This window comes from Pelodiscus sinensis, chromosome 2 (assembly GCF_052426305.1).
Source record: "Pelodiscus sinensis isolate ZL-2025 chromosome 2, ASM5242630v1, whole genome shotgun sequence".
Taxonomy (NCBI): Eukaryota; Metazoa; Chordata; order Testudines; family Trionychidae; genus Pelodiscus; species Pelodiscus sinensis.
In genome coordinates, this window is record NC_143053.1 from 150,833,665 (window position 1) to 150,847,749 (window position 14,085).

A 14,085-nucleotide genomic window follows, 5' to 3' on the forward strand; every position below is an offset into this window, starting at 1 on the left:
TGCAGGGTCTGCTGGCAGGCTTGCACCTGGCACGGGCACCGTAGCCAGCCCATGCCCCTTTAAGGGGTCCGGGGCCGGGAGGGGGGCAGACGAGTTTCCCTGGTGGTGCCCAGAGTGGCCACCAGGGAAAGCTGGGGAGGGCTAGCCTCCCTCTAGTTCGAATTAAGTGGCTACACAGCCCTTAATTCGAACTAGTTAATTCGAACTAGGCATTAGTCCTCGTAGAATGAGGTTTACCAAGTTCGAATTAAGCGCACTGCTAGTTCGAACTAAGTTCGAACTAGCGGTTTCTATGTGTAGCGCCTATTCAAGTTAATTCGAACTAACGTCTATTAGTCTGAATTAACTTTGTAGTGTAGACATACCCTCAGAGACAGCAGTACGGGGTGCCAGGTGGAAGCTGGTCTGCGAGGGGAGCCAGTTTAAACCCCAGCTCCCCTTGTGGACCTGTGCTGGCACCCTGTGCTGCTGCCTCTGATAAAGAGGTAGTGGTGCGGAGTGGCAGCAGCCCCGGTATAGGGAGTGGTCTGAACTTCAGGAACCGGCACAAGCCAGAACTGAGTTGGGGTGCTGGCCAGCCTTCTAAAAAATGTACTGACAAGTGGAGGGAGTATGCATATAGTCTACAGAGCTAACCTATAAGCTTATTTTATCGATTAATCAGTTAATTGACTACACTTTTACATCCGTGTTCCCCACCCCTGCTCTAGGTGATGGGTGGAGATAGAAAAAGCTGTCTAGAAGCTCTAGAATGTGGTATCACCTGCACTGGGGAGGCATGAAGACAAGTATGGTCATGGGTATGTGGCAAAGCTTCTCTAGGTGCCAGTGAACGGGGCACCAATGATGGTGATAACGGTGCCGGTGAGACGGTTGATTCTGGACCCAGAGCTGGATGGGTGTGATTTGTCTCTGCATGATACTTCTTTGGCACTGGTTGGATAACCAGAACCGCTGGTGCTACTGAGGAAGGTCTGACAGGGTCTCTTGGTTTACTCATGCTGAAGATTTTGATGGCACCGATGTCAGGGTTATTGGTGCCACAGTAGCTTTACGGCAGTCTTCAGTTCCATAGTCTTAGCAGGCCACCTATGCATAGTGCTGGACAAACCCAGTTTATCGCAGGTGCTGATCCAGGCAGATGTAGAAACCAGCAAAGATCTAGTAGGGGAAAGCCTCCTCTGATGCCAGCTTAGGTGCTGGTGAGGTTGTCCACCATTTCTCTGCCCTGGGTGGCTTGGGACAAGCGGTAGAGTCACCCTCATAAGATGGCTGAAGAGCCTTATCGAAAAGGAACATGCAAAGTCAATGAGCCTGGGCGGTTCGCTTACTGCAGTGAGGGCATTTTTGTGGAACATGCCCCTCACCAAGAAAGCAAATGCAGGTAGAGTGCCCATTGGAAGCCAGCATGTGTTGCATTTTTTAAACCTGGGGAGCCAGGCATGGTTCACAGTATCAAGACTGTCCTCCAAGTTCATGAGAAAGCCGAATGAAATAAAGCTCCTTTCTCTCTTCAATCTTTTTTTTTTGGGGGGGGGGGGGGGGAGAGGGGGGAAGCCACAAGCAGCTAGGCCACGGTGGCTCCGGTTTTGTTTTTTGTTGAAACAGAATGATAACAACTAGAACTAACCTAACTAACTCTAAAAACACTTAACTATTGAAGACTAAAAGAACAACCAACCGACCAACCAAGTCAAGTTTCTGAGTTAACTCTTAGGGTATTTCTACACTAGCTCGTTAGTTCGAGCTAGGTAGGCAAATGAGGGCAACCGGGGTTGCAAATGAAGACCGGGATTTAAATATCCCGGGCTTCATTTGCGTGTTCCCGTCCGAACTTGGTACACCTCGTCGAACCGGTAGTTCGAATTAGAGATCCTAATTCGAACTACCTACTCCATGCCGCGTGAAGCCGCAGGCACGGAGTTTGGACTAAGGGACATTTAAAAATGGCGGCACCCGGGAACACGCAAATGAAGCCCGGGATATTTAAATCCCTGTCTTCATTTTCAACCCCGGTTGCCCTCATTTGCCTACCTAGCTTGAACTAACGAGCTAGTGTAGACATACCCTTAGAGAGCCGTTCCCAGTTCCATCTGCAGCCAAGGGCATCAACGAAGGAACTGAGGAGGGGTTGGGGCGCACGCACGCAATACAAGGCACAAATGGCACCTAGCTACCACTGTGCACAACTTTGATCTGCGGTGCCAGATGGTTTCAACAAAAATACTGGACACGTTTGACATTACATCACAATCTACATTACATCTTATTTAGAAAATACCGGACATCTATATTTTCTCAATTTGTTTCCTGAACAGAAAGCTCAAATACTGGACTGTCCAGTTCAAAACCGGACACCTGGCAAATCCTAGCCAAGGCGACCCGACCCGTCACCTACAGTAGAGCACCCACATACAGTGGAGCACCAACAGGAACATCACTCGAAAAAGAACATCTGCTGTAACTTAAGACAAATTAAAATCCAAAACACAAATGACAACAGTTTACAAAAAACATTCTCAGATTAAAAACATTATCTATATCATAATATAGTAATGATACATTCAATAAAAATAATGGAACCCTATTAGCAAGAGAATTGACATGTATTTTATTCACTAGGGTAGTATTTTATCCCTATTAGAATGTCCCATATTTTGCTGAACCCCAACCCTCACAGAATGAACATGGGAATTACATAAGTAGTGTTATAATGTCAGTTTGGATCTGTGCAAGAATCAACTGCCTAAATAGTATGAGAAACTCAAATAGCTTACAAAGGAAAATGAAGGAGGGATATAACTTCTTTACTGGGAACAACATTATCAACATATGGCAGGGCTATGGATATAGACTGATGGGGGAGGGAGGGGGAGAACCGAAATATAGTAGAAAAAAAAATCATGTATACTATAGACAATGCACTGTAACCTTAACAATAGCCAGCAACATGAGCCTTCTTCCCATCTTTAATTGCCCTTCTGTATACACTGCTTTACGAAATACTTCTTCACACCCTTAGTTAATTCATATTAGCTTTCTTGGATGTTTCCTCATAGAAAACACTTATAACAAAGATATATATTTTAAGCCAATTCATACTGTACATTTTATACAGAACACAAATCAGGATTCCTAAATCAATCTTATATTTTCTATAGCGCAGATTTAATGAGCATTTTACCTCTATTTAAGTGAAAATGCCCTAGACATCCAAGTATAGATCTATTCTTTCCTTCCGAGAGCTCCTTAATCCTTTTTTACAATGTATCAACTTCAGCAACAATTTTATCCAAAGTGACAGATGAAAAAAGTTTTCTGCATTAGAGTTATCAATACAGCTCAGCTGAAGATAAAGAACAGCTCAATGATGGTCAAATATTTTACCAGACAAGAAAGATCCATTACTACTTACACTGTACAGAATATGATGCAAGGACAACAGCAGAATTAAGAGGGCATAACAACCTGAGAAAAGAAAAAACAGAGGGTGTGTATATATATTTACACAGAATAAAATATTATTTATATGTAATAACATTTCTCAGCAAGCAATGTATTTGGTAGCTTAAAAAAGAGTGAAAGTTGCTTAAATTAACACAAAGTCAATAGTCAGCATCATAGGTTGGTAACAGCAAGTTGTTTAACTAATCATTAATAGAATGGAAATAGCTTGTCTTAAATGGATATATGTTCATTGTTGGATACTTATTCTGGAAAGTGAAAACAAAGAAAAAAGGTTTTTTGTTTCATTTTGTTTTTGTTTTTTGCTCTAGATACAATTTTTATAGCTGCGGTCTAGTATTTTTAACTAGAGACATGAACATTAAAAATAGAAAGTGTAAAAATGCAGCTCTCATCTATAGTCTGCACAGAACTTGCTACCAATTTTTAAAGAGAACAGGTAATGAAGATTAGAGGCTTGGACCACATTTATTTATTTTACTTTTTCATAGATGAATAAATAAGACAAAGAGCCTTCTAACATACTTGGGGGTAGAGGAAGTGGCTCTTTCCTTCTCCCATCATGCCTCCCCAGCACATTTCCAGCTCATTCAGCCCCTCTTCCTAAAAGCCGGGCCCAAGGAGGAGTGGGATATAGACCCTTCTCATGTCTGCTGACAGTCACTACCACTCACTACCTTTGTGACATGTGGCAGCTGCCTAAGACAAAGCATGGCAAGGGAGGCTGCAGCAGCCTGTCCTCTTCCCCACCCTGTCTATACCTGGCTTCTGGGACCAGGAACCAAGCCAGCTGGAAATATGCTTGGAAGGTGGGGCGGGGGCTCTACCTTGCTTAACTCCTATCCTCACAAGACAGACCTCAGTGAGAAAAGGGGGCAAGCCACTACCACCTCCCTAGCTGGGTTCTTGCACACAGCTGTTGCACTGCACAGAGCACCAACCTGGAGTGGCAACCCTCAGCCAGCATAAGTAGTGGCTTCATGCTGCTCCTTCCACTCCCCACTTGGGCCTCACTGCCAAATGTGTGACAAGGCAGGCCCAGTGGGAAAAGGACAGAGCTCCTCTTCCTCCCCCATCAAGCATAAATCTGAGGAAGATCATTTGACCCAGCATCTCCCTACCACCCATCACCTATGACTTGAATAAGAGCACCACCTAGAGCTCAGACAAGGCAGCTTCCTCTGGCCCAGACACAAAATGACTTGCTCCTTTACCTAAACAATTAGCTTTATATTTTTAAGCAATATTCCATTAAGAGTATTTTTCACAATAGCAAAAAATCTACTCAGTTTTTTTCCTCCTTGACTTTTCTTTTTTGAAGAAAGATTACTTCATTACCTTCCTTCCAAAATATCAGTCTTCAGTTGTAAGAAGAATAAATGCCTAGAAAACAGAATTTGGAGGAGTTGATTCATGTTCACAGATCCAATTTAACTATTTTTAAGAAATTTCCATATAAAATTAAGTTATATGCATGTATTTATAAACAAATTATATGTACAAAAGTATATGCATACTTGAATATTCCTGTACATCTGAAACTATGCGAATGCACACTTTCATTCACAAGTAGTAAGGTCTTTTGTAAACCACAAAATCATGGAACAGGAAGGAACCAAGAGAGCTCATCAAGTCCAATCTCCTCATGGCAGAACCTAACATCATCCACACCATCCTTGACAGGTATTTGTCTAACCTGCTCTTAAAAATCTCCAATGACAGAGATTCCACAAGCTCCGTAGGCAATTTACTCTGGTGCTTAACTTTTCTGACAGGAAGCTTTTCCTAATGTCTAGCCAAAACTTCCCTTCCTGCAATTTAAGCTCATTGCTTCTTGTCCTATCATCAGAGGTTAATGAGAATAATTTTCTCCCTCTTCCTTTTAACTACTTTTTAAGTACTTGAAAGCTGCTATCATATTCCCTCTCAATTTTCTCTTTTCAAAACTAAACAAACTCAGTTCTTTCATTCTTCCCTCATAGGTCATGTTTTCTAAACCTTTAATCATGTTAGTTGCTCTTCTATGGACTTCCTGCATATCTTTCCTGAAATGTGGCAACCAGAACTAGACAGAGTATTCCATTTGAAACCTGATCAGTAAGAGTAGACTAAAGAATTACTTCTCGTGTCTTGCTTAAAATACTGCTATTAATACATCCCAGAACGATTTTTCTTTTTTGACAACAGTGTCATACCATTGATTCATTTAACTTGTGGACTACTAAGACCCCTAGATCCATTTCTGCAGTCCTCCTTCCTAGATAATAATTTTCCATTTTCTATGTGTGAAACTGATTATTCCTCCTGGAATGTTTTGCATTTATCCTTTTTGAATTTCATTATATTAAAAAGCAAGTTCCAATCTTTAATTAGATCAAAGGGTCATTGTTAATTGATGAACGGTTTCCCTAGATTCAAGTCCTAAGAGCACTGCCTCCAAAGTACTCAATGTGCACACTTAAGACTCAGGGGACGAGAACCATAGATGAAAAATTAACTTGGTCTTATGCCTGACATCACCAGTAAAACCATTAGAAAATGAGGCTTGCCTAGTTCCCATGAAGTTTGATTGTACATCCAATCTGTTGAATCTTAAGGATGTAAGCAACTATAAGCAACTAGTCGACTATCTAATAAGCATATGCGTATTGGATAGTCAACTTGACTAGTCACTTCCCCTCACTTGTTGCTTCTATCAATCAGAGAGGTGAGGGAGGGGGAGCAGGACCCCGTGTTGGGAGCAGCTGGCTTAAAGGCTCTTGTGCGCCCTGCTTTTGAAATATACAAGGCCTGCAGGGGACTGCTTGAGCTCCCTGCAGCACTTCCACTTTTGAAATGTAGCAAGAGACAGTAGGACTCTTGCTACATTTCAAAGGCAGAGATAACCTTGTCAACTAATCGAACAGTCAATGGAAATTGCATCCACTATTCCATTTGCTGATTAATCTAAATTTAACATCCTTGCTCAATCTGTGGATCAAACACCTTCTTCATAACAATAAATTATTAGTTTCAAGCACTCATTCATGAAGTAGCTTCAATGTCCTCATATTTAAGATTGTGATAGGATCAGAAATCTTAGTTAATATATGTGAAACAATTTATTTTTATTCATATAGTCTAGTCTATGTGCATGCTATTAGACAGCTCTTTGTATGTCATATAAGCTGGTATTCATTACAATTTAAAAGGACAACTCAGTAATGGCATCTAAAAAAGGCCTGAGTTCTGCATATGTTAGCATATTTGAAATGTTGTAACAGTTGAACTATCCTTTCTATGGGATTAAGGTGAAACTCAGTGCATGTACTGCATGTACTCTTCCAAAAGAAAGGTCATGCAAAGTTACTATATTATCAAATATATGAAACTGAAGAATGCAAAAACATTAAGATTTATGATCTGTCAAGTCTGCTATGCTTGAAAATCATAAATGTTTCACCTGTCAATCAATATAGATAAAATGCACGATGCACAATTCTGTATTTAACTATGGAAGTTCTACTTATAATTCCATTGTTAATTGTTAAGGATTAATTAAATGTTTTAATTAAAATTGAGATTAAATCATGGTATTATTAATTATTTGTATCATCTTAGCATCTAGGATTACTAGTCATGGACCAGGACCCCTTTGTGAGAAGCACTGAACAGACTCAGAAGAGACACTCCCTGCCCAAAAAAGTTAGATTATAAGAGAAGAGAGAACCAATGGATGCAGACACAGTGACTTAGGAGTACAGGAAAAACAACAGAATAACATTGGCAAGCACAGGCAGTGATCTCTGCACAAGAGCAGCCTAGTTGGCAAATTTTTAGGAGGGTTTTGAGAAAGAATAATGATGCCATTTTGGAGATCTTTACATGACACTTCTCCCACCCAGAGAGATAGCATAAGAGAAAGTATGAAGATGCCTGTTTGAAAATATGGCAAGTGGGCAATAGAAGCTGATATCATGCAACGACTGGAGACAGAAGTCATCCTGTTGATATTTAATGAGAGGTGATAAGTAGGATGGAAATAGGTCCTTGAAAGTAAAGACAACCAGCTTACATTTGACACAATAGCAAAGAAGGAGCCAGTGAAGTGATGTAAAGAAGGTTACAGTCAAAATGATGGGTTAGGAAAATGATCTTTGCAGCAACATTCTGAATGGATAACAAGGGGGCAAGACTGCATTTCTCAAGGCCAGAGAGAAGAATGATGCAGTAATGAAGACATTAGATAATGAGAGCCTGAATAAAAGTTTCAGCTGACGCCATATCTTAGAATTGTGAAGCAGCAAGAATCTACAAAAAGTTCAAGACATAGCCTGGATGCGAGGACCTAAAGAGAAGTCTGAGTTGAACATGACACGTAGGTTCTGGGTCTGAATGAGAGGGAAAATGGTGGTGGTGTCCATAATGAACAAGAAAGCAGGTTATGAGGAGGGTTGTGGGTGCATGGAAAGCAGCCGAAATTAAAAGCTCTCTTTTGTTTAAAATTGAAAGCTCTTAACTCATTTTGTACTCAGAGTTTCTTAGAATTAATAAGTAAATCTTACTCGGAGTTAAAATAGTAATAGAAATGTAGCCGTTTTAGTCTGGTGTAGCCGAAGTAAAATGCAGGACTATGTAGCACCTTAAAGACTAACAAGATGGTTTATTAGATGATGAGCTTTCGTGGGCCAGACCCACTTCCTCAGATCAAATATTAGTTAAATAGGAGTTAAATAGGAGTTAAAATAGGCTCTTTAATAAGTGTTCCACTGTGTCACAACATGTTTTTGTCCTTACTGATTTCAGTAACGAAACAAACTCTTCAAAATTTCCCATCTAGTAAAAACCTCACAGAAGTCTTGGGCGACTTAACCTCCCTTCCATTGGGAACAATGTGAGATGGGGTTTATTTTGAAGTACATTGCTCATCAATCAATGACACTGCAAGGAATTTTTATAAGAATATGTCTTAAATCAGATTAATCTAATCCAGGACTATGAAGAGAGTAGTGCACTTATAGTTGTATGGGTATTGAATGCCATCACTATAGAACTGAGTTAAGGTTGTTTGAGCACCTTCTCTATTCATTTTCAAACAACAATAGGTTTGGATTTCTTTTATATAATCTTAACTCTGAATCTCTTAGGTTTAGAACAACTAGTTTTAGAATGATTACAACATCACTTTATTGTTTTTTACCATTGAGTATACATATTCGTAATTTAATCCCTATTTCAGGTTAAACAGTTTAGAATGGGACTATTGTATAATTGTTTACTTACATAAGAAAAACTACTCCCACTTGTTCTTATTACAAATGGCTTTAATTATTTTCATTCTGGCTCAAATGTGAGCAGCTATGAATCCTAATCCTAGTGATAAGAAGCATCAGGTATTAAATGCAGGTTGAACCGCTCTCATCCAGGACTCTGGTCTGGCAGGACCACAGATGATGATAGACCAGAAAGCCAGGGCCATAGAGGTTGAGAGCAGCTGGTCTGGTCAGTGGCAGCTTGCAGGACCAATGACCTGAGAGGTAGAGCGCCCCAGGAAAGACTGCCGCCCAGTGGCATGTCTCTCTCTCTGTCTCTCTCACACCATTACTGTATGGCATATCTCTCTCACACTCACCACTCAACTTAAATAGCAAATCCACACACAACAGGTTTCATAATAAATATTATAGGATAAACTCCATTCTAAAAATCAGAAAATAAAAGGAGCATGTTTCCAATTCTGAATTGATGGATGTAAATTTTGAAAGTAAAGTTACCTGGTTTGTTCCTGCCGCAGTGTGTTGGGATCTGGTATAAAAAATCTTACACGAAAATGCATGGTCCAGGGAGCGCCTCCTACATTTTACATAAGTAAATTAATATTTCCATTTTAGGTTTATTTTTGTAAAATTTATATCAAAAGCTACAACATAAAATAGCCACGTAATATGCTAATGTTGCTATACTTTCTTTTTTGACATACATATAGATACACACATCTGTCTATTATTTCTCCACTTCTACTATTTTCTTAAATCTTTTGCTACTTTCAGAACAACAACAACTTACAAATAGATCCTTCTTTCAAAAACAATCCTGTTCATGAAGCAGTCACCAGTATGGTGTACTCAGTTAGCATCTATTATATTTTTCCATCAGTGCACTTTTTAAAATGGCAATTTGTTTATAAATGGTTCATTCTATTACTTTCAGTATTAAAGGAGGAAAGTCTTTAAAAAGAGCAAAATATACAAGATGCAAATGTTTTATAAGATAAGCAGTAATGTTATACAAGGAAAATTTTAATAATGCTCTATATTTCCTCTCAAAGCAAAGGGTAATAAACTTTAATCTTATTTAAAATCACATGCTAGCTTCAAAATAAGCTAAAGTAAGGAGAGATTGAAATTTGTTTCAACTTCATTAGTGATAATGGCAGACTTAGCATTAGCTATTGCAACACCTATATTGAGGGGAAAACCATATTACCAGAATTTGTTTATAAATGATTCGTGCTAAAAAACAATTATGCCCTGTACTTTTTAAAGACTGAGTTCAAATACTATAGACTAATTTTGCTCTACTCGGAGCACACTGAAATGGTTTAAAATCCGTATTAGAAACTGGCTCGATTACACTCTCTCAACCAACTACTTAACAAGGTTTGTCTCAAAAATCCCTCCCCCTCTACTGCGGACATCAGAGGAGATAGTAATGAACAGAGGTCAGCTTCTATTTTCACTACTGTGTTGTCTAACTTGGCTCAGAGCAAGGCTAATGCTCAGGGTGATAACACAACCTGTCGGTGACTTACAGGACATATTCTACACACAAAAGCAGTTACCACTACCAAAGCTTAAGTAGTACTAAAAATTGTGGGAAGTGTTGCCAAAAAGCCTACTGTACACAAGACCATGGTGGCCAAAAGTAAATTTGAGAAATGTATTTTTCCTAATCAAAGATATATATAGAAGAGGAATGCAGGCCAGAAAAATTAGATTTTAATGTAAAGTATCTTACCTTTAAGCTGTTTTCTAATAGGTTTGCTTGATTCAAGCCATCGCTGTGAAATGAAAAATTAGATGGATTTTTAAAAATAAATAAATATATGTAAATAAAATATTAAAAATTAGCACTATACTTACAGGGGAACCTAAGGACTCTTCACTTTGCTGTAAGCCAAAATATTCCTTCTCTGTCACACCCAGGTGGTTACAGGCCATATCCAACAAAACCTGACCAGTATCTTGTTTCTGAAAGAAAAGAACACTCCATAAATGAAATGCACACTATTTAGTTTAATAAAATAATTTAATGGAAAAAATAGGTTATAAAGTGTAGTCTATAAACAAAATAGTTCTAAGTTTCTCAGAACAAAGGTCATTATACAGAGTACATCAAAGTGAACAATCTCTCAAAGGAAAATTCCGCTATTATTTTGAATATTTCTCCTTGAAAAATATGGATTGATACAAGTTAAAGTTAAAAGTTGTTAAGCTTAAAATTATAATTACCAGTTATAAAATGTGCTGGCTCATCAAGATAGAAATGGTCAGCCTGGGACAAACCAATAGTTCATTTAGCCCAATATCCTGCCTTCCAACAACAGCCAATGTCACATGTGTCGGGAGGTAGAACAGAAGAGGTAATCAGCAAAAATACATCCCATGTTGTCATTCCTAGCTTCTTCAGAGGCTAAGGACACCTAGCGAATAGGGTTGCACTCATGACCATGTTATCTAAGGCTGTGTCTAGACTGAAAATCAAGCACTTTGAAAGTGCAAATGAGCCCGGGGTTTAAACATCCTGGGCTTCATTTGCATACTCACGTTCGGGCACTGTGCCTACCACGCGCCCTTTTTAAAGTGAAAGTAAAGTCTAGCTGCAGCTCTGTTGACAGCAGGGAGCTTTTTCGGCAGATCCTGTACCCCCAGCTCACTCCTGCAGCCTCCTTTGCTCCTGCCTCCAGAGACTCACTCCTCACCTCTCCGGCATCCAAATTCCTCCAGCCCCCATCTGGCTGCAGGGTCCTGTCCCCAACCCTAATCCTAGGGCAGGCCCCGCAGTCTGGTCCCCATCTGGCTGCAAGAAGGGCTGATGGCAGCCCACCTCCAACTGCAGCATGGGTAGGAAGGGAGGCCATGATCCGGCTGCAGTGATACTGGCCCAGGCTCTCATTCAGTCACTGCTGGCCAGGTGCAGCAGCCCAACTCTGGCCAGGTAAGGCAATCCAGCCCCAACGTCCCTCCCCAATACATACTCTATTTCCCATCCCCACCCTGCCTCCTGCACTCCCAACCCCCTGCCTTGAGCCCCTCATACATTCCAAATCTTACTCCTGCATCCCCATATCCACTATCTCCATCCCCAGGAGCAGAAGTCCCATTGAATAAAGTCTGAGTGCAATGTTTCATTTATGCTATTATTAATCATGTGAATTATCAATAATATCAAGTTGTATATTTTCAGTCATGCAAATAGGCGTTCTTATGCAGCTCTCTGTTGACCACTTGTTCTGAATTTTGATTTAGTTTGACTCTTTGGTTTGAAAAGGTTGCCAACCCCTGGGTTAGAGGCCCTCTCCATCCGTCTCCTCATTCTCCAGGGTTAGATAATCCTTACCCTGGAGCCACTGAGCTCAACAAAAAGGGAAGCCAGGCATCCACCATTCAGGTCTCCCCAGCCTGAATTCCATAATCCTAATCCCCAGCACACACCCCACAACCCATACCTGTGACAAGAGATTTCTGCTTTAATTGCCTGAAATGCCTTACTACACTCTAATTGAAAACCTGCAAAAAAAAAAAAAAAAAAAAAAATGCAGATCAGGTTGTAAAATGTTTAATTTAACATAAAATGAGTGGTGATGGTGTAAGGACCCATTGACATGCTTAAAACCGAACACTATTCTAAAGATAAGGCATTAGTTTAATACAAAACACAATAGTTTAAAAATAAAGAATACAGTAATGATAGCCATAAGGGCTATATAATAGAATGGTGTTGCCACTACATCTTATATAGGTTTGGTGAGTGAAATAAGCTATACTAGCAAAAACATTTTATGCTAGTGCAACTGTGTCTATACTAGAGCTCTAACCAACATAAATTCTCTCCCTAATTCTCCCAGTCCTCCCAAAAATAAATCATGCCTTAACTGATATTGTTCTGCTGACCAACTTTGTAGTGTAGACCAGCCTTAACCACTTCATACTTTGAGCTCCTCTGATGAAATGTTTCATTTAGTGTCAAGTACTTTATAATATTAAGTATTTTTATCCTCATTTTACATGGCAGGAAACAGAAGCAACAAGATGACTGAGTAGAGCTCGAAGTAGAATTCAGCTCTCCTGACCCCCAATACCTTAGTGAAATGATTAGGCGATAAGGCATCCAACAGGCAGAGAATAAAGTTATGTACACTGTACATGAAACAATGTATTTGTCATCCCAGAAACCTTTCTGAAAACTCACATTTTAAAAGACTTAATATAAGAGAAATCAATGTTAGGAGATTTAAAAGTTTCTCTACAGAGATAAAGGTCTTTCAAAATACCTACTTATTCCACCACTGAAATACAGGCACCTCATCATCTCTCCCCCCTCCCACACCACACTTCAGATTATTATCAAGAAATTAATATCTTGCTGTGGATGTTCCTTTCAGTATAACCACCTTATAATATAAGCGTTCACAATAGTCAGCTGCATTAAAAGAGATCCATTCTGAATTTAACCTTAACTGATAACAGCTTGACAGATTAAATATAGGATTGCCACAGCTCAAACATTTCCACCACCTACCTACATTCCCCTTTTGACACTTAATTACTTTTCAGATTTATGAGGAGTAATAGTAGAGCTGACACTCAAAATTCTCTAGCTTATCAGAGGGCACAGTGATATTGTCTTTGACTTTGATTACAAGTTCTCTAAATATAGTCTTTAATGTTTATATTCACTAGTAAAGCCTAAAGAGGATGGGGCCACATTGTTCTAGGTGCCAAATAGACATACAGAAAAGATTGTCCCTGACCCCAAAGAACCTATGATATGGAATTATTAGGGGGCAGTGTCCCCTGTTCGCCAATCCCCCTCCCTCCAATCCATCAAGGCTGCGCCAGCCCCAGTTCTCCCCTTCATCTTCTCCTCCTCTGGGCTGCCGAGACTGCGCCAGCCCCAGCTTTCCCACCCCCCCCCAGCTACTACAACACGGCAGCCCTGGCTCTCCATGTGGACCCTAGGGAGGGCCAGGATGGGAGTGGGCGGGGCTTGGCTCCTTTGGATGCAGATGATATGATGACATCATTCTGTCGTCCCGCAGGAAAATTTTTATTATACACTGTGACGGGCCGCCAGCGACCCGCACGGGAGATGGCCTGGGCCGCGGAAAGCGGCAGCACGGCCCAAGCCCCTCCCACCGGCCCCGGCTCAGCGGCTGTGCCGGCGGGGAACCGCTGGTCCCTCCCCAGAGATCATGCTGGGCGGGGGCTGGGCAGAGCCAAGCAGCCAGGCGGCTCCTGAGAACGCCGGCACGCCACCGGAAGGGGAGGAGCCCCGGGCGGCATCCGGCGCGACGGGCCATTTTAAAAAGGCTCGCCGCCAGCGAGGAAGGGGGCACTCTCCTCGCAGACAGGGAGGAGA

General features: G+C 40.8%; 1 protein-coding gene across 3 annotated transcripts in view; it reads right to left on the minus strand.

The window, feature by feature from the left end:
- PTPN3 (protein tyrosine phosphatase non-receptor type 3) overlaps window positions 1-14,085 on the minus strand; it is a 316,623-nt gene that overhangs the window by 173,482 nt on the left and 129,056 nt on the right. For 2 of the 3 annotated variants that reach the window (XM_006135940.5, XM_075921606.2), the window contains exons 3-7: window positions 10,587-10,694; window positions 10,462-10,504; window positions 9,219-9,297; window positions 4,804-4,848; window positions 3,416-3,468 (exon numbers count right to left, since the gene is read on the minus strand). In XM_006135940.5, the coding sequence (XP_006136002.2) occupies window positions 3,416-3,468; window positions 4,804-4,848; window positions 9,219-9,297; window positions 10,462-10,504; window positions 10,587-10,694 (328 nt within the window). Of the gene's footprint in view, window positions 1-3,415; window positions 3,469-4,803; window positions 4,849-9,218; window positions 9,298-10,461; window positions 10,505-10,586; window positions 10,695-14,085 lie in introns of those variants that run through there. The other variant, XM_075921609.2, reaches the window with a different exon arrangement.